The following is a 22,864-nucleotide window of genomic DNA, read 5'->3' as shown; positions in this document are numbered from 1 at the left end:
ACAAATTTCTCAAATGATACAATATAAAATACAGTTTTTTCCCACAGCCCCGGGGGTTGTCAACCTGGAGACTTTGTTATGGGATTCAGGGTGTAAACCAGACCAGTGAGGGGTTGTCACCACTTGCCCTGCAACCCTGGGTGCCTTTCAGTGCTTTGCTGCTGTAGCACCTAGTCTGAGACACTTACAACCAGCCTACAAGCATTCAGGCCACACCCTGAGTGTCTGTGTGCTGCTAGACAACCCTGCTTCAGCAACTCTGTCTCTGGCTTTCACCAGCCTTGGTTACAACCAGCAAGGGAACCCCAACACACTCCCAGGCCCAAATTTCCCAGAAGTGTGTGCCCTGAAGTGTCCAACTCTCTCTTGGACAGTTCAGAGAAATAGTATGGTTTTTTTGTTCCTCTAAAAACACAAAAGTACCCGCAGCTTATTAACTGGGGTAAATACACCCTGACTTTTTAAACATAGCACCAACTTGATTTATTGCAAAAATAAAACAAATGTGTTAACAATAAGACATAGATTAGGTGATGCCAAGTATAAGGAGTAAAGTTAGAGTTATAAGCAAGTAAAAGCAAATAAAATAAAACATGCATCTAAAACTTAATCTAGCAAGGAACAGGTTTTGTTCAGGATAGTTTCTCTCCTATATGCAGTTTCCAGAGACTTTGACTTCTTGTCTGTCAGTCTAGTGATGGAAGCCACGGATGGCTTCTGTCTTTTCTTATATTTTCCAGAGTTTGGTGACTTTGTTTCAGGAGATTTGATGGTACCTCATGCTGCTCTTCCCTTCCTGTGGGCCTCCCATCCCCCTGTATATAAATGGGGCTTCCATTGTTTTGATTCCACCATGCTTCATTTACACAGGAGACTGGTAAATAGCTACCCTCTCTCTTTCGGGGAGGGAACCTGTTTCTCCTTGTTTAGCCACAGACTTTAAAGCATAAAGTTGTTAAGTATCCATATTTCCTCATATATTGTTACTGGATATATGTCACAGTGATATTAGTCAGCAGTGTGTCATTACCTCGCAGAAAAACTGCACTCTCTATTTTTTGGTAAGACAGTAGCATCCGATACAATCAGTTGATTCGATTGCTTATCGCTGGAGGTCCAGCCGCCTGTCTTTATAGATCTGTAAACCTTTGAAATGGATACTTCACAGGATTACCCCTACAAGTAAAGTTTATTCAAGCTATAAGGAAGGTGACATGGAGTCTGGTGGTGAAGGAAGCTCCGTGTCCTTTCTTCCCCCACTTCTTAGCTGTATAGCTTTGTTTACTTAATATATTAAAAATGGGCCTTCACACTGGTCACAGAATCAAATACACATTCCTGTGTTGGAAGACTTGTCTACCAACTCCTCTTGACATGCGTGGTTAAACACACTGAAGTCATAATTCCAGCATATATCCATAACTCTGCCTACCTACTGGGTGTGTATATCATGCAAGAATATTCATGGTCAGTGAGTTGTTTTTTTCAAATGATACCTCACGAGGTGTATTTTGTACAAAGGTTATAACAATAATGTGTAAGGTGTGAATAAGGAGTGCTTAGTGTCACTGACTTACCGCATGGCAAGCCGTGGTGCGAATCTACAGTACACTGCCCTGCCATGTACTGTCTTCAGATAGACATTTTTGTAATTTGCTTCCATTCCTGTTTCCTGTATTTTCATTGTATACTGCTCCGGTATATCTTTTCTCCTTGATGTTTTGTTAATTTCCCTTCTTTCCAAGTCATGTATATATATTAATAATTAAGGGCCTTGGCACATCCTGCACTTTGGCACAAAGCAGAAGAGGGAACAGAAAGCCCCCCTTACTCTTTTGTGCCAATGCAATGTACTACCACTGCATTCCCCTCCCACAAATGTGCAGGGTATGGGCAGAGCCTTGATCCTGCCTCCCCAGGGGACCTGGAAATGAGCGTACGCTGTGCTGAGCATCCACCTGTCACAGCTTACTCTGTCCCAGGAGCAGCAGAGACACCAAGAGGAAGATTGATTCCCTTAATCACAATCTCCCTCTTGGGCTGCCCTTTCGCTGCGGGCTAGACTGCAATTGTACTTAATGTGTAGTGTAAATGAAATAATCTTGCTGTGCACTTGTGATACGACGCATGGACTCTGTCTGACTGGGGTAGGCAGCGTTGTGCATAGTACTGTGAGAAGTTACATGTGGGTATCTAAAGCCTGACCTATACTAAAAAGTTAGGTCAACCCAGCTACATCATTGGGGGTGTGAAAAATCCACACCCTGAGCAATGTAGGTAAGCGACATAAGTCTCCATGTAGACACTGCGAGGTAGGGCCGGCTCCAGGCCCCAGCACGCCAAGCACGTGCTTGGGGCGGCATGCCACGGGGAGCGCTCTGCCGGTCGCTGGGAGTGCGGCAGGTGGCTCCAGTGGACCTCCCGCAGGCGTGCCTGCAGAGGGTCCGCTGGTCCCGCGGCTTTGGTGGACCTCCCGCAGGCACACCTGTGGGAGGTCCACCAAAGCCGCGAGACCGTGGCGTCAGCAGACCCTCCGCAGGCCCTCCGCAGGCACACCTGTAGGAGGTCCACCGGAGCCGCCTGCCGCCCTCCCAGCGACCAGCAGAGCGCCCCCCGCGGCATGCCGCCGTGCTTGGGGCGGCGAAATGTTTAGGGCCAACCCTGCTGCGAGGTCAATAGAAGAATTCTTCCTTCAACCTAGTCCCCACCTCTTGGGGAGGTGAATTACCTATGCTGATGGGAGAACCCCTCCCGTCACTGCAGGCAGTGTCTACACTGAAACTACAGCAGTCTAGCTGCAGCTGTGCCACTGTAACATTGCACATGTAGACAAGCCCTTAGTTTGAAGGGAAATGTTATGTTGCGTTGTGTTAACTGAGAAATAGTATGTAACTGCACAAAGAGTAGAGAGAAGGTTCCACATGCAACTTTTTTTGACATTTCTTCATGCTTAACCAAGCAACTTCGATATTCTGATACTACAACAGTATTCTGTACAACAGCTGGAATTCTGTAAAACATTCTCCTTCTAGAAGTGCCGCTCCTGGAGCATTAAGGAACACAGAGCCCTGATTGGCTACTGATGCCTTTTGGGAGGTTCAGTCTGCTGAAGAAGTGAAGTGAAAAATGAGCCAAGTGCAGGTAGAAGAGAAGGACATTGCTGTTCCATTCTAGTACTTCATGCAGGGATGCTGCTTCCTAACATAAACGGGGAAAGAAAAACAGTCATTTCTGTAATGAATAAATAGAAAATGACTGCGAGCACATCTTGATTACATTTAAATTATGAGTTTAGCTTTGCATCATAGCCCTTGCTCTGAAAATGCAGGGATTAATTTCCATTATAAATCACTGGCTCAGTTTCAAACCATCAAACTGGACTTGATTTATTGATTATCAAATAAATTTACAAAGAGAACACTGCATTGCAATTGCTTGGTGAGGAGTTAAACAGCAGACAGCTTTGGAAATTCGGATCTCTGCAGAGAACTTGACCCAGCTCAAAGCTCTGAAAGTTCTTGTGGCAAAAGGCTGTTCTGCCAAACTCGTGCAAACCTGGATATGTATCATGCAGCGCAACCTTGGGTTTGCCAGCTGTATGGAAGCCTCATGTCAGAGAGCAGAAGCCAGTATTCATTCTGTTTGATACTGACATAATGTGAGGGTAGAGGCTGGAAAGGATTCTGGAAGGTGAGAATTACATAAACAAATCCTTCTTGATAATCCTAGCCCTAACTTCAGCACTTTCACTGCACTGTATCTTGGCAGTCGTGCAAAGCCCCAGCAGAGAGATTAACCCTTTATAAAATTGTGGCAGGAACATGAACCAGGATAGATCACCCAGTAGTAGTATTTGCTCTAGTAGAAGAGTGTCAGCCTCTTTTCCTGATCCCCAACTACTGATTCACTCATTGAGAGATAGGCAAAGCGTTAAAAGAAAACAACTTCATTGGCTTTTGAATGGCACTTTTCGGTGGGAGGATTCAGAATTGTAATTGGTTTCTTTCTGAGTGGCAGCCAAGAGGTGTTAGAAATCTGTGGTGTGTCATGATCCTAATCACATAACGCTATTCCAGACACCCACGTTCCTCTGGGAGCTCTGCTTACAGGAGAGCTGAGCAAAAGCCAACACTGGGCTTTTGTTTACTAGAAGATTTTCTAAAGCTTACATGGAAACTGGCTGGGAAAAGGGGAGAAAGGAATGAATGATTAGACAATCACCTGATCAGCGAGTGTTCTCTGGAGTATCTACCTTCAGCCTTTCCTTCCCAGTCTGTGCTCAGCACCACTCGGGTGGTGGGCGGGAGGTGGAAGTCTCGCTCGTACGCTTGCTCACTGACATTTGCATTGTAATCCAGGAGTTCCCCAGTTACGTGCGCATGCTAAGAGCTCATCTGAGTACTTTGTTATTTTTGTTAGCCAAAGTCCTGCGGTAGCTCAGTGAGATTACTCAGCAGGTCCTTCATGGGGATGTGGGAAGGAACATTGTTTTGGCCACATTCTCTGTCCCCTTGTACTAGCTGCATGCAGCAACTTTAACTCTGTTGCTCTCCCTCTACTCCCAATTCGCACAGCAAAATGATTGCAGAGGGGGACATTTCCCCCTGAGCCTGGCAGTGTCATAAGCAGGCACGTAGTGCGTCTGGCACTGTGAGATATGCAGTGGTGGTGTAGCCGTGTCAGCCATGGGATGTTAGAGAAACAAGATGAGTGAGGTAATAGCTTTTATTGCAGTGGCTCTCAACCTTTCCAGATGACTGTCTCCCTTTCAGGAGGCTGATTTGTCTTGTGTACCCCCAGGTTTCACCTCACTTAAAAACTACTTGCTTACAAAAATCACACTATTACTGAAAAATCGCTTCCTTTCTCATTTTTACTATATCATTGTAAAATAATATAATTGTTGTACTTGCATTTCAGTGTATAGTATGTAGAGCAGTATAAACAAGTCATTGTATGAAATTTTAGCTTGTACTGACTTCGCTAGTGCTTTTTATGTAGCCTATTGTAAAACTAGGCAAATATCTAGATGAGTTGCTGTACCCCTGGAAGACCTGTGCGTACCCCTAGCAGTACACGTACCGCTGGTTGAGAACCACTGTTTTACTGGACCCACTCCTATTAGTGAGAGTGAGACAAGCTTCTGAGCTACACAGGCCTGAGGAAAAGCTCGGTGTGGCTGGAACACTTTTCTTTCACCAACAGAAGTTGGTCCCATAAAAGATATGACCTCACCCACCTTGTCACTGCCAGAGAGCTCATTTTGGGCTGGTTCTCCATTATCTTTCTACCTATTGTCCTTGGAAATACTGAGTCCATTTTCTTCAGAGCTGCAAAGGCCAGATGCTCCCTTAATCTGCTGCCCCATCTTTGAGCCCTGCACACACCATATCTTGTCAGGGGAGGGGACCAGTAGCTTCCCCACAGACACACAGTTCCTACTCCGAGTCTGAGAGAGCTGCAGGATGCCCGTGGACGGAGTTAGAATTCTGTGCACGCCCCTGCCCCTTCCTGCTTGAGACGGCCTTTAGATCTTACTCCAATTTATTCCCACAGAAACTGGATTTTCATTAAAGTGTAATATCTCTGCTCTTGAATATGCTTTGATGCATTTTATCCTGGGTTTGTTTATTGCTTTGCATTCTTGGTCATTTGTCATTTCCTTTCTAATAAACCCTAGATTGCTGCAAAATGAAACTTGGGTGTTTTTTTAAAAAAGAAAAGGCAATCCAGCCCAATAATCATTGTTATGAGTCCTTTCCAATGTGTGAGATGTTTTGAACACACTGTGCATAGTAATGTCAGGCTATTTAAGTTGTTTTTCATTAGGAAAAAAAATGGAGGTCTGGGAGGGCTTACCCCTCCTCCTGCTCCCCCTCCCAAGAAATACCCCTTCCTGAGCAGCAATTATCCTTTTCACTGACATACACTGAGTGTAATTCCATCAGAGCCCCCCGTCGCAGCTTTTTAATTGCCCAGAGGGGTGGTTCTAGAGCAGTGGTTCTCAAACTTTTGTGAGCCAGGATGCATCAAATGGCAGAAAAATCATCTTTGTCCCTTTCACTTGTTTCTTCTACAGTGCCTGTGTGGGAGGGGCCTGCGTGCCCCCAATCCCCTCCTGAGGCTCCCTCGCAATCGCTGGGCTGCAGAACTCTGTTCTAGAGTTCTGAAAGAGGAGGACACTCTTAGCCCCAGCAGCTGAGCATGCTGCCCCGTAACACACGGACCAGAACTGGTATCGAGTCTGGGACTCTCACATGGCAGTGCACACTGCTTACTGGTCACCCCAGTCTCCATCTTCATTGAATCTGTCCCTTGCTATGGATAATGGTTTTTAAGAGGAGGATGGGAAGAAAGGAAATTTTGAAAGGGACAAAGCCCTTTACATGCTGTATTTACGGTTTTAATATCACAGTTCTGAATAAAACCGTTAGTGCATCGTTCATTGATATTTTTATAAAAGGAATTTCTTGTGCCTTTAAATTTAAAGGTGCTTTGGCTTATACATATTTAAAAATACACAACCCAATAACGCTCATTGCAGCATAACTATATCAACAAACCTTCCTAGTGTAGACACAGTTTATCCTGGGCAAAGAAGTGTTTTACCAAGATAGCTTGTTGTGCTCAAAGAATGGGTATAAGTTACAACTACATCTCTGTTGGAGCTTTTGCCAGTATAAAAATGTCACAGAGGATGTTGTCTCCCGAAGGCTGTGCCCAGGGCCGGCTCTAGCCATTTCACTGCCCCAAGCATGGCGGCACGCCGGGGGGGGGCACTCTGCTGCTCACCGGTCCCGCGGCTCCGGTGGGCCTCCCGCAAGCATCCCTGCGGAGGATCCGCTGGTCCCGCAGCTCCGGTGGACCTCCCACAGGCATGCCTGCGGATGCTCCACCGAAGCTGCGGGACCAGCGGTCCCTCTGCAGGCACACCTGCGGGAGGTCCACCGGAGCCGCCTGCTGCCCTCCGGGCAACCAGCAGAGCGCCCCCGCGGCATGCCGCCCCAAGCACGTGCTTGGCGCACTGGGGCCTGGAGCCGGCCTTGGCTGTGCCCACACCATATGCTAGGAGTGTGATTCCCCTGCTTGAGTATGCTTACTCACACTGGCTTTCATCCCTAGCATCAGTAGAAATAGCCGTGTAGTCAGCCACCTGGAACTGGTGGGTTTGTACTCAGCACAGCTCAGCCATGCCCTCACTGCTGCTACCCCTGCTACACTTCTATTTATGCTCATGCTGTCTGGATCAGAGCTACTGCTGGTACATGTACACAGGCAGGGGAATCAGACCCCTCGCTCATAGTTTTGACCTAACCTACATGACATTACTATACCCACAAAAATTTTTAACTTAGGCCTGACCAGAGATAAATTAAACATTTAGCTCAAGCCTGCAAAGATTCTGGTTACTGCACTGGAATAATTATGAAGAAAGCTTGAAAAATGGGGCATGTTTTGTCTAGAGAAGACAGACTTGGGGGATACATGCTAAGTTTTCAAATATGTAAAAGGTTGTTATAAAGAGGATAGTGATCAGGTGTTCTCTATTTCCACCATAGGACAAGAAGTAATCAGCTTAGTTTGCAGCAAGGGATATTTAGGTTAAATATTAGGTCAGCTTTCTAGCTGTAAGTATAGTTAAACAGTTGACCTAGGAAGGTCATGGAATCTCCATCACTAGAGGTTTTTAAGAACAGTTTAGAAAACATCTGTCAGGGACAGTCTAGGTATAATTAATCCTGCCTCATCGTGCAGAGATGTACTGGGTGACCACCTGCTGTCCCTTCCAGCCCTTTGTATGCCTGTGGGCCTCACTCTGCAACTCATACTCCTGGTTAGTACTTAGTCCTATTGAACCTCAGAGCTATGCAGTGTGAGGAGGGGTTGCAAAATAGGACCCAGTTATATGGTATTGAGTATATCTTATTTCAGTTGCCTCAGAGTTTTTCAGACTGAGGGATTTGTGTCTCGAGCTGGTGTTGGATTTTCCCTCAAAATGGTTTTTGTTAGAAATTGCTGATTTGACAAAAACTGAAACTTCTTGTGGGAAGGTACCATTTTCAGTGAAACTTTTGACAGGTAAGGTAAGAGAGAGAGAGAGAAATACTCCAGAATAGCCAACCGTTCTGTGGTCAGGCCACTCTCCTGGGATATGGGAGACCCAGGTTCTAGCTTCTGGTCTGATGCAGGCAGAGCAGGGCATTGCACCTGGATCTCCCACATTCCAAGCGTGTGTCTTAACTACTGGGCTCTTGGCTCCTCTGGGGTGCAGCCTGGCTCTAGGTGTGTTGTGTTTGTTGAAAAAGAAAAACGTCAAAAGATCTCGGTGTCATTACTATGCAGAATGAGGGGGGTGCGGGGAATGGCATTCTCAAAAATGTTCCTGGGACAGGAAAATCATTTCCAGCCCAGCTCTACTGGTGTGTAATTAAGATGAGAAGATAAGGGGTTACAGAATTTCCTTGCAAGCTGTCGTTTTCCAGTAAGGGAAGCTAAAACACTCCTTCAGTTTGTCAGTCAGTGCTGCACTGATAACCTGAAAACCTTGAGATTTAAAAATAAAATACTTAATATGATCTTTCACCTCTTGTCAGTTCTAGACAATGGAAGGAAGATTTTTATACAAGTGTTAAACTTTCTGCCTATGTGAGAGCACCATTCTTTCTTTATACATTGCTCTGAAATGTTTTATGATGCTTTGATGAGTTGCAAAATAAGCTATATTGTATTTAGATAGAGGAAAGTAGTTGGGTTGGCTCTGGGATAGTTTTGTAAGGTGCAATTTGTCTATGGGTTCATTGCAGGGGCTACCTGGTGTCATAATTTAGGGCAACTGCACTTATATTTCCCCATTGTGGTCCAACAACAACATCCACTCTCAGGCTTCCAACTCCCTGGCCATCAGCTCTCTTGGGTGGCAATCTGTGTCTCTCCTCTTTCTGACTGGGTGTTTCCAGGCTGACCAGTTCCCTGCCTTCTCTGTGGTATTCCCAGTGAAAGACAGTCTTCCTGCAGAGACCTGCTTCGTTTCTCTCCTCAGAGAGTGTAATTGTTACCATTATAATACAAATAAATAAGATGAGACAAAATACAGGACACCTGTCAAGGAGAGGGACAAAGGAAAAGATTACTAACAATGAGAAGAGTCCAATCAAAAAGATGCTCAAATATTTAAAATCAGACGGTCCTGTGTGCTCTTTCCATTTGCTGTCAGCAGCTGGATGTAGGGTTGCATGTGCTGAAGAATCTCTGATTCTGGCTGGCGTGTGTGAGAGAGAGAGAGTTGGGTTTGGATAGTTACAGCCACTCTGGTTTTGTTTTATTAATATTTTAATTTATTGGAAGATTCCAGAAGAGCATGATTTGGAGAGCCAGATCCGCAAAGAGAGGGAGTGGCGGTTTCTACGCAACACCCGCGTCAGAAAGCAAGCACAGAAGATCATCCAGAAGGGTGAGTTCTCTACTTCTCAGACACTTTTCTCATGTACCGCAGCTAGCATTATGCCCCCTTCTTCCCACTCACCACTGGGCTTAGCTGTGTTACCTGGGGTTCTTTCAACCCAAAGCTCTTGGTGACTTTTACTCTGTGCAAAGTAGTGTCAGGAAATAAATCAGGGCAGACACGGCTGTCCAACCGATAGATGGCTGCACAAACAGGGCAACACAAGAGTGCTTTCACTTAAAGCTAAACTTTACTTAGTCTTAAGCACTTACACACATCTGCAACAAGTTAGTAAAACACCTCCAACCCTCGATAATTGCCAAAGCTGAGTGTGGCTCTCGAGTGGCACAGCGGCAGCTCATCTGCTTGTGGGAAACACAAGATGCATCCAGAGGGAGAATCCAGTCCTGAAGAGTCCCCCTACCTCAACTTTTCCCCCTTATTTATACATTAGTAATAGAATGCCATGTCCCTTAGAGAAAACTTGTTAAGCAAGTAGTTTCAATGGTCAAGCAAGAGGCTTCCTTCTGATTATTGATTAACCAGGTGTGGGGTTTTCCCAGAGTTTGCAGCCTTGAGGCCCCAGTAGATATTCCTGCTCTTCTAAAATGCATGTATCAGCAACTTCAACACAGTTCTTATCAGGAAGGACGTGGGGTCTAGCTGCCCTTTCTGTGGCACCCCAAACTCCCTCCCCTCCTGCCTTGGTCAAGCTGAGTTTGCTATATGGCCACTTTATGGCCTGCTGACTTGGCTTCTTTTAGCAATAAGCCATAGTGATTTCAGGCACTTTACTGGTGCCAAAATCTCCCCCTACAGCCAGGGCCTGTAAGCACTCCTGTAATACAAACAATAAATAACAATAAACTATGCAAAGTCTTTGTGAGACCAGCGTGTTTAACTAGTCACTGGCCTTTTTCATGGGTCCCATTAGGGGAATAGGAGCTTGTTCAACTGTGAAGTGTTTCCCTAGAGGTGATTTATCTTGAAGCTTACAGGGCTTCATTTACTGCTAGTAATTACTCCTGCTCAGGGGATTGAGCCACTTGTGGTAAGTGTAGACGTTCTCCTTCCCTTTTGAAAACTTAAATGCAATGTTATCATCTAAGGAATATAGGCATATATAGCGACTTCAGCCAAAAATGATTCATTTTATGTAACCATCTGAGTTGAACTTGGGGTGGGAAGGAATAAGAGATGAGATTTTTGAGAAAAAGAGAACCTACCATAAGAATGGGTTTTCCTGCTTAAAAGAATTGACAAAGTTCACAATTTTAAATGCATGTGTTCACCCTGAAGCCCTGGCCTTGAAAGTCAGCAGCTGGGCTTTTCAGTAGCTCTGCCCGTCAGAGATGGCTTGTCCGCAAGTACTAAAGTGTCCAGCACAAAATGGATAATTTAGAGGCCCTTAACAGATACTATTGATTTACTGTTTTGGCCTTTTCTTCCTGTCCTGTAAGTTCTGATGATATTGTGAGTTACATTTTCCAAGGGGTGGCAGGTTAAACTTCAGAGTCCCCACCTGGCCTAAAGGGCACAGTCAGGGTTTTTGATGTGTATCAAATGCTACTCAGGTTACAGTCATGCCAAACCAGCTTGTTTTGCAAAGGTGAATGATGTCTTGTCTTCTAGATGTTTAGCAGGCATCTGAATGACTCCAGAATTCCCCCACTCCACCGAGCTCCAGAGATGATTGTTTATGCCTCATATCCCATTATATTTTTTAGCACTTTTGTGTGCAGCCTCGTTTACACTTACAGCTGTTCCTCTAATATGCCTTGGATTCATATTTCATTAACATATATTTAGTGCTCTGCTGAAAGCTGATCTTGCTTATTTATAACTCGGTATGCATTTACAAAGTGGCAGTCAGGCTAGGATGTTTTTTTAATGTCGTTGAATTCAGCTTAGCCCACTAAAGTGGCCTCTGGAATTTATGTAGCTATGATGAGACCTGATACTATTACTCATTCTGTAGCTTGCTTAGCTAGTGAGTAGTGGGGGTTGAATCTGTGTCATTCCCCTCCGCTGTGGTTCAGTGTGTGGCTGCGTGTTCAAGAGATACTCCCACCATGGAAGAGAAAGTTTTGGGTGTTTTTCTCATATGCGATGCTGGCAAGGAGAGAATCAGTGTGAAACATTAATCTGCTGAGCAAGATGCTATCTGAGACTCTATTTCTCATGTGCAGCTGGAGGACTGGCAGGCCTGAGTCTTATACAATGGATGGCCTGGTGTCTACCACGGCAGACTATCATAAACCGGGAAAGTGCAGGGGATGAGTCAGAAACCTTTTCTGAACACAGATAGTACAAAGGAGAGGGGTTGGTGTCAGCCTGATGGGCTTGAATCTCTTCATGGACAGGTTCAGATTCTGTCATCTAGACTGTGAAAGTGAAATGCAAAATATTTGTAAAAATCACACACCCAAGATCCCAAATATTAACAACAAATTAAAATAGACTTAAATCAATGCATTGTAAAACAAACGATCTCAAAGTCTATATCTGCTGACAAGCTGTCAGCTCAGGATTCTGCATTTCAGCCACAACCCTTGGTGATATTATTAGTACCTAAGGTGGAGTGGATATAGCCGCATACGTTGGCAATGATTTGGATTCTTACCTTATAATCATTTAGGTTTTCAGAAATTTTGCAATGACTTATGATGCCACCATGATTATCCTGATGATGATTCCCAAAGTCAGAAATCCTACAGTCACACACTGTGTAACTCTGCCTGCATGAATAAAACCTTTGTGAAACGATCGTCAGAGATTCCACATACCAGAGCCTAGAATATTTAGCAGCTTGACGTGTAAACAACTGGCAGTGTTTCAGGCTTTTGTGAGAATTTCCCATTAGGATTTGGCCCCTTTCCTATGGAAGCTCCATCAACATTTTACAACAGTGATGTAGACATGGATCATTTCACGACATTTGTGGACTTGGGAGCCCTCTATTACAGCAGTGTCGTCAGTGGATACAAACCGAAGGCCAGATGTGAGATCTGAGCCCGCGAACACCTAGCCCACTTGCTAGACTGCTCTGAACAGTGCTGACGTTCACTGTCTGGTGCCAGTTTGAAATTTGCCAGAGATGCCCAACTATAACTTCAGGAGTGCGAGACCGTGAGAATTGCTGTACAGCTTCTCGGTCTCACAGAGGATATGAGCTCCCATGTCCGGGAGAGAGCTCACTGACTAAGCATCTCCGGCATATGTTCTTCCTAGGTGGCATTTTTCTTCTCTAGTGGGGTAGGGAGGAAGAGATTCAGCCCCAAATAGGCCAGTTGGGGGAGGCCAACAGTTTTAGATCTCTGAGCAACATGGCAAGAGTGAAGGATTCTAGTTTAGGGAGAGAACACCATAAGCTATTATTGTGTATGTAGCACCATAGGTGTCTGTGGTGCTGCTACGCAAAAGAGTTTTGCTAGACCAGTAGATCAGCATCCCGAAGGGACTCCTGATCACCAGATAGGTTATGGTTATGGAGGCTTTGGGAGGCAGAAAATGATGAGGGTTTGGCATATGCTAGTTGGAAGTAAGGGGTGGTGTGAAAGAAGGCACAAAGTCTGGTGGGACAAAGGAACTGGCCAAGTGTAAAGCTTAGACTCATAGACTCATAGGTCAGAAGGGACCAATCTGATCATCTAGTCTGACCTCCTGCACAAGGCAGGCCACAGAACCCCACCCATCCAATTTTATAACAACCCCTATCCCAGGACTGAGTTATTGAAATCCTCAAAAATGGTTTGAAGACCTCAAGCTGCAGGGAAACCACCAGCAAGTGACCCGTGCCCCACGCTGCAGGGGAAGGCGAAAAACCTCCAGGGCACCTGCCAATCCGCCCTGGAGGAAAATTCCTTCCCGACCCCAAATATGGCGATCAGCTAAACCCTGAGCATGTGGGCAAGAGTCACCAGCTAGCACCCAAGAAGGAATTCTCTGCAGCAACTCAGTACCCATCGCATCCAACATCTCCCCGCAGACCATTGAGCAGACCTGTCTGGTGGTAATTCAAGATCAATTGCCCAAATTAACGATCCTATCATAACATCCCCTCCATATACTTATCAAGCTTTGTCTTAAAGCCAGGAAAGTCTTTTGCCCCTACTACTTCCCTCGGAAGGCTATTCCAGAACTTCACTCCCCTAATGGTCAGAAACCTTCGTCTAATTTCAAGTCTAAACTTCCTAATATCCAGTTTATACCCATTCGTCCTCGTGTCTACATTAGTACTAAACTTAAATAATTCCTCTCCCTCCCTAACGTTAACCCCCTTGATATATTTATATAGAGCGAGCATATCCCCCCTCAGCCTTCTTTTGGCCAGGCTAAACAAGCCAAGCTCTTTGAGTCTCCTTTCATAAGGCAGTTTTTCCATTCCTCGGATCATCCTCGTAGCCCGTCTCTGAACCTGTTCCAGTTTGAATTCATCCTTCTTGAACATGGGACACCAGAACTGCACACAGTATTCCAGATGGGGTCTCACCAACGCCTTATATAACGGCACTAACACCTCCTTATCCTTGCAGGAAATACCCCGCCTGATGCATCCCAAAATCGCATTTGCTTTTTTAACAGCCGTATCACATTGGCGACTCATAGTCATCCTGCTATCAACCAGTACTCCAAGGTCCTTCTCCTCCTCCGTCGCTTCCAACTGATGCGCCCCCAACGTATATCCAAAATTCTTATTATTAATTCCTAAATGCATGACCTTGCACTTTTCACTGTTGTATTTCATCCTATTTCTATTACTCCAGTTTACAAGGTGGTTCAGATCTTCCTGAATAGTATCCCTGTCCTTCTCCGTGTTAGCAATACCCCCCAGCTTCGTGTCATCCGCAAACTTTAGTAGCACATTCCCGCTCTTTGTGCCAAGGTCAGTAATAAAAAGGTTAAATAAGATCGGTCCCAAAACCGATCCTTGAGGGACTCCACTGGTGACCTCCTTCCAGCCCGACAGTTCACCTTTCAATACGACCCTCTGGAGTCTCCCCTTTAACCAGTTCCTTATCCACCTTACAACTTTCATATTCACTCCCATCTTTTCCAATTTAGAAGGATAGGAGGGTGGTTTGAGGATTGAACAGAAAGTAGAGAGCAATATCCTTTTTGTGGTTTGATTCCCAGGTACTGAGTCTGGGTTTTCTCTCATTTCCCCCCTCCCTGTGCCCTTCTCCCCTCTCCTCCCTCTCCCCCCAGGTATTTCACGGCTAGATGATCAAATCTTTCTGAACAGGAATCCAGGCGTTCCTTCTGTGGTGAAGTTCCATCCATTCACACCATGTATAGCAGTAGCTGATAAAGACAGCATCTGGTAAGAGTTTCTGTCTTTCTGATCCTAAGGGATTGGCCTCCAGGGTCATGACTGCACATGTAAGGACTGTCAGCCACAATGATGGATACCAAGTGCTCTGAATTCTTTGTTGGGGGGATGATATGCTTGTCCTCATATTCTCCCCATCCACTTCCATAGCTATTCTCCTTCCAGCTGAGGATGGGTCCGGTAGGGCTCCTTCTGCAGCTAGCAGCATTGTTGCTAGTACTGTCCAGAGCAGGGCCGGCTTTAACAAGTGCAGAGCCTGATTCATATTCACCCAGCGGTGCTCTGGGTCTTCGGCGACACTTCAGCAGCAGGTCCTTCACTTGCTCCGGGTGTTCAGCGGCACTCAAGGACCCACCGCCGAAATGCAGCCGAAGACCCAGAGCGAGTGAAGGGCCTGCCACCGAAATGCTGCCAACGACCCCCGGAGCGCCACCAGGTGAGTAAAAATTAAAAAGGTGGCGGCACGGGGCCCGAATCTGGGGAGTTGGGCGAATCGGCCTAAAGCTGGCCCTGTTCCAGAGCAACACACAATTCACCCCGCCTTGGGCTGAACACCTCGCCCCCGCATGGTCCCACTCATGCTGGCTGGACATGGAAAGCCCCCTAGAGACTTAGGCTCCTCTTAGGTTCAGTATGTGATGGTTTTGAAGTCTGCATCTCTCCTGTGTTAAACAAATAAGGTGGCCTTTTGTGTCAGTAGGCAGAGGATCCTCATTATAACTAGATTTGTAACAGGTTAGGATATTAATCTTATTACTTCCTCTGCAGAAGCCGGAGATTTTATAGAAAGGCTTTAATAAAAAGACACTCAATACTCTTAAGGAGAAAAACAAATTAAATTGGTACCCAGTGCATGTAACCTTTAGTGGGAAAGCTGCTTTTTACGGCTTGTGCAGTGAATGCAGATCTGACCTGATATTCTGCTACCTTTCCCAGTTTTTGGGACTGGGAGAAGGGGGAGAAACTGGACTATTTCCACAATGGGAACCCTCGCTACACCAGGATCACAGCAATGGAATACCTGAATGGACAAGACTGCTCTCTGCTCTTGACTGCCACAGGTGAGTTCACCCTCAATCACCAAATGGTCAAAGGGCAAGAGAGGGGGGAAGCATTTACAGGCTTCAGATGCATGAGAGATGTTCTGAGCCCTCCCCTCTCCTTTACGGGGATAGTCCATTCACCCTTCCGTGGGAATTCCAGGCCTGGGAGGCTCCTGGGAGAAGTTTATGGCTAGCAGGTTTGAATAATTTAACTGTTTTGAGTTGAAGTTGATGCACTAAACACTTCTTGGTATATTTTCAATCTCGTTTGCTGCCTGATTCATTTGATGAATAGTGTTGAGTCCTCACCCAACACAGTTACAAACCATGTTACAACCTTATTGTATAGATGACCCGTGAAGGCAACACAATTTCAGTCAGCACTATTTTTAATGGAAAGAAAATCCTGTCCACAACAGACAGGGAAACCATGCTACAACTATGCTGTCAAATATTGTTACTAACACAGGTTTAGCTATAGAGTGGGCATGGCCTGCCTGTATATTGTTTTCCATTATAATTTCTCAAATGGCTTCAAATTTCTCTGCAAGTCTCTTCCCTGTCCCTGACAAATCACCTGGGAAAAGAACTTCTATAGATTGCCCTATTGCAGGATAGCACCAAGTACTGCTTTTTCCATTCTTCGGCCTCTGGAGCTGTGAGAGGGATTTACTTCTTCCAGGGAACTGTTGTAAATCTAACGGTCTGAGTGTTTTCAATTGTTGTTCAAAGTCAGTGCTGAAGTGTGCAATTATGGCATAATTAAGAAATGTGTGAGAGGGATTCTGAGACCTCTAGGACTTTTCTCTTTCTTTTGCTGGTGGGAACAAAATGAGAAGAGACATGATGCTGGTGTGAAGGGCTTGTGCCAAGAAGGTGCGCTTTGGTGAAGCTCGTACTGGGTTGTGTTTTGTATTTAGTAGAGTACTTTGGTTCTCAGCATTGATAGAAGGGAAGGAAAAGAGAGAAGTCCTAGTGAAAATGAACTGTTTCAAAGAGAAGGATTTACCCTCTGGTTGCATGGATATAAGATTAGAGAGAAGAAGAACCCTAATGAACAGGTGTAGGATAAATCATTCAGAAAGGGGCCTGGAAGGTCAGGTGATATTTTCATTCCATTTAGGAGTCCATGATTGCAATTCTAGGGTATCGTTCCGTTCTCCATCTGCTCCCAGGTAACTAAGTGACATCTGTACCAGCAGTGACATTGCCTTTTTTCTATGCTCCTAAAGATGATGGTGCTATCAGAGTGTGGAAGAACTTTGCAGACCTGGAAAAGAATCCCGAGATGGTGACTGCTTGGCAGGGCTTGTCAGATATGCTGCCAACCACACGAGGTGAGTCTGTGCTGAATTCCCATGTGGGGGTAGAAATAACTTACCTTGGTGGAACCTTTTCTAGGGATAGGCAAAGTGGAACAAGCCTTCAGTAACATCCTTGTTAACAGTCTCTGGGCCTTGGAGTGGAGTCTCACCAAACCCTGGTAGGGGATTCCTTTTCCCCTTGTCCACATAAACCTCCAACACAAGCTCTTCTGAGCGAAGTATGACTGGAGTAGCCAGGTGGGGAGTAGCTGTGCAAGAAGGTAGAGATGGAGGATAATTCTCCAACAATGGAATAGAGGAGTACAGCCACATTGTCCATCAGAGGCTCCACTGGAGTAGCATGGAACTAAGTTAACTTATTTTGCTCCTGAGGAGAGAACTGTAGAACAAGGGTGTACTGAGCACTTTCCTACCCTGAACTGGCTGTAGCAGTGGTTATGTCTTCCCTGATTTGGGTTTTATGAATAGCTCACTTGTTTCCTCTTTCCCTTTGATTGGCTGCTCACCCTTTGCACAACTTTGCACGTTGCACTCATGACCACACTAAGCTTGTGTTCCATTTTAGCACTTAACCCACAATAAATGACAGGGAGTGAGAGTTGGTAGAAGAGTGGGCAATCTCATCTGATGTGTACAGGACAGTGGCACAATCAGACTCAAATCACCTTGGAACTTAAAAAATACCAAGCTAGTCTGCAGGCAGAAAGGCCATTCAGCCATGCACAGTGCCGAAACCAGGAGTCTAATCCTGATGACTGTGAAACCTGTCTTAGGGTATTACTAGGGGGAGATGCTCTCTCCGTCCAAGGCCTGAGGATATATCAGTGACCTGACAATTATCCTCTGTCACTTGAATTCTGTAAATCAAGGTTGGATGTCTTTTACAAAGATCTGCTGTAGCACAACCAGCGGTTTTGGGTTTGATGCGGGTACCACTGGGTGAGATTCTCTGGCCTGCGCTGTGCAAGAGGTCCGACTAGATGATCATAATGGTCCATTATGGCCTTAAACTCTGGCAGCTCTCGTTTCTCAGCCTGTGTAGCTCATCTCAGGCGTCTGGCATAGTTTACTTGAAAACTCCCTGGTGCTAATCCAGTATAACTCTGTTAGACCCTATGTAATACCGTCAGAGCCAGCACAGCCTGTACTTGGTTCTTGGTGACTTGTCAAACAAGTATTTCCACCCATATAACAAAGGGCTTGTGTACGTGAACATTTAATTCACAGCGAGCTGGGTGTGAATCTGCCCCACACTTGCTGGCCTCCCACTAACTGTCCATGTGCACCTTGCTGATGGCACCATCAGTTTATGCAGGGTCCACGTGAACTGTGAATAGGATGCTAGTGCAGGGTAGATTCACAGCTCAGCTTGCTGCAAACTAAATGTCCGGGTAGACATGTCCAAAGGCTAGCAATTTTTACAGCTCAGTCTTACTTCCCATGCGTCTCCCTTTAACATCCCCCTCCCTCCCCCCATTTTCCTGCTTCTCTTGTTTGATGGCTTTTTAGCTATTCATTGGATTTTACTTGTGCTGCTTTGTTGGATTCAGGACTGGTGCCTCTCCCTTCACACCTCACAGTGTGTCCCTGGCTCTGTGGTAGTCTAGTCAGGGAAAAGTATGATTGCTGTAATTTCAGGCTCTGTACCACACTGTCATACACGCACGTAATTAATTACTAACTGCTGGGAGTTTGCAGCGTGCTGTGAAAATTGCCACGATTTAAACCTGCTCTTTGCAGGGGCAAAAGCAGGAAGGAGCCAATGCACTGAGCTATTAAATGCCTGGCTCCCTATTCCTCTTGCTCTGGAGCAGAGGAGAGAAAATCACTCGCCACACACGTCAAGCTGCACTTTTGACTCTCATTCGGTTGGTTTCTCATTTCTCCATTTCTTTTTCCCTAACATCAGCCTTTTTGAGTGATGCTGCCTAAGCTTTTCCCTCCCAGGAATCAGGATATTATTTCCATTGTCCTGGTAATGGACTCTCCCAAATCACTGGCCTCTAGGAATTCCCCAAGGCTCCCATTATCATCCACTTCTTGCTGCATAATGAGTAGAGTTCACAGGAGATGCTGACAAATGCAGACTGAATCCCTTCTGGCTTGCTCCCATTTTTCTCCCCCAATACCTACACGCACCTTTAATCAGGGCAGGGCTTTTGTGGCTTACATCTTGCTCTCTGCAGACCTTGAAAGCAGCAGCAAAAGGAAGGTACGCAGAAGCAATGTTTGACATTGTAGAATAGTTGATGAACAGAAGCAAAAACTGATTTAGTTGCAAGTGTCAGGAAGTTGTGCTTGCCAAGACAGCAGTGCTGAAACTTTGAGTCTTTTTCTGTTATGCATCCTCTACACCCTTTCCTGTGGTCTAAGCAAGTCCAGGCTTTGCTGCTTTCTTTGCTGTTCAACCAGTGAGTGATTGGATTAGATTCAGAAGAGAAATGTAGATTTCTTTGTGGGGAGAGAAATAAACTCATTCATTTCAAAAGAGCCACGTGAAATGATTCCCTGGGAAATGAGATTCTCGACTGAAGAGCTAGCTTTTGCTGCAGATACCCAGGTTACAGTCCAGCGCTGAAGCAGTTATGTTCACATTCTCAATTTTCTGCCCCTCACTTGCCTCTTTTTTTAACTAAGGATGTTTACATGAAACCAGGAGTTTTACTGGAGTTCAGCTACTCCTGCTGTTGATTTTCCTCTCTCTTCATCCATACCCCCAGTGTCAGAATCCTTGCTCTGTGACTTGATCATCTTCTCCACAGCAACCAGGATGCTGACTTTGCATGGGCATAAGCATCAGGAATAGATGAGACATTAAGAAACACAACACCTTTCCATGCAATTCTCTCATTTGTGGAGAACAGGCTAGAGTAGGGAAAGGAAGAGTACACATAGTGCTTAATAGAGAAACCAGGGTACTTCCTACAGGAGTCTGAAAGGCATCAGCAGGGTGTTTTAAGTGATGGGAGTTCCATGGCTTTAGCGCAGGGATGGGCAAACTGTGGGCTGCATCCGGCCTGCCAGCCATTTCAGTTCGGCCATCAAGCTTCTGCTGGGGAGCAGGGTCTGAGGCTTTTCCCGCTCCAGCCTGGGAGCAGGGTAGGGGACCACTCTGCGCAGCTCCTGGAAGTAGCAGCTTGTCCCCCTTCCAGCTCCTACGCATAGGGGCAGCCAGGGGACTCTGCTCCGCATGCTGCCTCCGCCCCAAGCACTGCCCCCTCAGCTCCCATTGGCCAGGAATCGCAGCCAATGGGAGCTGCAGGGGTGGCACCTGCAGACAGGGCAGCTCCCAGCAGAGCCACCTGACTGCACCTCCATGTAGGAGCCGGAGGGGTGACGTGCCACTGCTTCCCAGGAGCCACTTAAGGCTGCCCAGAGCCTGCACACTCTGAGCCTCTCCCCACGTCCTGATCCCCCTCTCACCCTCCGAACCCCTCGGTCCCAGTCCAGAGCACCTTCTACACCCCAAACCCCTCATCCCCAGCCCCACCCCAGAGCCTGCATCCCCAGCCAGAGCCCTCACCCAACCCCCTGCCCCACCCCGGAGCCCCCTCCCGCACCCTGAACTCCTGATTTCTGGCCTCACCCCGGAGCCTGCACCCCCAGGCAGAGCCCCTCCCGTACCCCAACCCCAATTTTGTGAGCATTCATGGCCTGCCATACAATTTCCATACCCAGATGTGGCCTTTGGGCCAAAAAGTTTGCCCACTCCTGCTTTAGCGCTGTAATTTATATCACAACAGCAGAGTAGTCTTGCTTAGTGTCCATCAGTTCCTCACCTGGCTGAGATGCGTGAACCGAAGCAAGACCATAACTACATAGAAAAGTTGCATCAGTTTAACTTAAATTGGTTTTAAACAGATTTAGTTAAACTGGTGCAACCCTCGGTGTTGATACTGTTGTTCTGATTTAAGAGATTCTTATTTCAATCCAGTTCAAACCTGTTTCCTACCATTTAAGCTGAAATGGGACTGGGTGGGGGGGAGCTGCTCTTAAACCAAAATAAAAGTGTCTAATCAAGGGGTTGCACCAATTTGGGTTCACACCATTGGTTAAAACAATGCAACTTTCTTGTGTGGACAGTCCCTAAGTCCAGCCAGAGGATGAAGTCTGAAAAAGAGGCAAAGCTCACGTTGTTTTGAACTAGGCAAAAAATAGATCTGCAAGTGCAAAACTGATGTGGCATTTAAGGAAAACTTGGAGCGTTTTCTAGTGAGCAGTGTAGGAGTTGCTGTAAAGATGTGGTCCTACTGCTGTGGGCATTGGGGTTCAAGTATTTACCAGAAACATAGGGAGGCTTGCAAGTCAGTAGCGTTGTGAGTGGCTGGAGATCCCAGGGGTGTCAGATAGGTGAGTAGCACTCTATCCGTCCTGAGGTTTCTGTGCAAGCAGCCTGTATAAGATAACTCAGAACTTGCACTGTCTGGCCCAGCAGCGTGTGTCATGCAGCTGCACAGCTATGTCTCTGAAGACAAGAAGTGGTGCAGACACTTCCCATGAGCGAAATTGCAACTTTCCCATTGTTCCTTCAAGATAAACCATATCTGTGAGGAAGAATGGAACATAAACTGCCACCTCCAATCTTAGCATCTCAGCTCTTTTAAAACTCAGGTTTTGGGACTCAGAGGAGTGTGTGGAAACACAACCAGCTGCCTTGAATCCATCTAATTACATTTACTTAAGTGTTGTGTTCCCCTCCCAGTTCCTCCTGTATACCACTTGTGTAAGCCTACATTGCTTTCCTTTGTCCAGACTGGCAAGAGAACCAGAGTGTGCATGAGACCTTCCTGTTTCCAGCAGCACTTTCTGAACACATTGAGTCCATATGCAAGACATAAGCAGGGATCTCAACAAGTATTTAAACACAGCCATACCCTGTGAACGTGCTGCCACCCTGCAGCTTCTTTTGCTGTACAGGGTTTATGAAGGTTTAAAACTAATCCGTTCTACAGCTAATTCCCCACTTAAGAACTGCCTAACTAGCATCTGTAAATTTTCTCTGACTGAGTGTTCATTAGCAATCCACTGAAGTATGGTGCAGGAGACCCCATTATACTGCTGCTCAGCCACACTCAAGCCTGAAATGACAAAAAAAACTTCCTGTTTTGTGTTTGTTTTGATCTATACAGATGTTTATGTCATGGGTCATTTTGATTTTCATTTGTCACTCTCCAATGAGATGCATTTTATTTTATACCAAAGAACAAAACTATAAAAAGGATCTAGAGAGTGTCCAGTTTCAGGGAGAAACTTACCAATCAAATCTGTGGTGTTGGCAAACAGACTGAAGCTCATTAATGGCTTCCTAGGAAAAGGCCGCTGTGATTAAAATCAAATCAGTGCCTTTTCTCTGGTTGGAAGCATGTACTTGACTTGGTGCTGCTGCTTTTCCCTTCACTGTTCTTTTCCTTTACTTTGAGTTGCTTTTCTAACCCTTTCAGATTTATTTTGCCTTGGCTGACCCACTTACCCTTAGCATCACCCCTTACTCCCTGTCTTCTCACAGGTCTGGCCCGAAGGGTTTCAATCTATCTTGACAGAAGTAAACAGGGAGGTGAGTGCTTTCTTTCCTCTTACCTATGAGCAGCTGGGGTGGGAAGAGCCTTCTAGTCAGACTTGGCATCCCATTGAATGTCAGCTGGAAGGCTTTGCTGCTTCTCTCCCTCCCATTCCTTGTCTTGTACATATGTAGTTAATGAACAATGGGGAGTGTAATGAAGCG

At 45.9% G+C, this 22,864-nt stretch overlaps 1 protein-coding gene across 3 annotated transcripts in view; it reads left to right on the top strand.

The window, feature by feature from the left end:
• RPTOR (regulatory associated protein of MTOR complex 1) overlaps nt 1–22,864 on the top strand; it is a 296,305-nt gene that overhangs the window by 248,158 nt on the left and 25,283 nt on the right. For 2 of the 3 annotated variants that reach the window (XM_050920753.1, XM_050920751.1), the window contains 5 exons: nt 9,346–9,451; nt 14,651–14,765; nt 15,711–15,835; nt 17,050–17,154; nt 22,649–22,696. In XM_050920753.1, the coding sequence (XP_050776710.1) occupies nt 9,346–9,451; nt 14,651–14,765; nt 15,711–15,835; nt 17,050–17,154; nt 22,649–22,696 (499 nt within the window). The remainder of the gene's footprint in view (nt 1–9,345; nt 9,452–14,650; nt 14,766–15,710; nt 15,836–17,049; nt 17,155–22,648; nt 22,697–22,864) is intronic. The other variant, XM_050920752.1, reaches the window with a different exon arrangement.

Source organism: Gopherus flavomarginatus, chromosome 12 (genome assembly GCF_025201925.1).
Source record: "Gopherus flavomarginatus isolate rGopFla2 chromosome 12, rGopFla2.mat.asm, whole genome shotgun sequence".
Classification (NCBI taxonomy): domain Eukaryota; kingdom Metazoa; phylum Chordata; order Testudines; family Testudinidae; genus Gopherus; species Gopherus flavomarginatus.
Note: the sequence above shows the minus strand (reverse complement) of the source record. Positions and strands in the feature narration are given on the sequence as shown.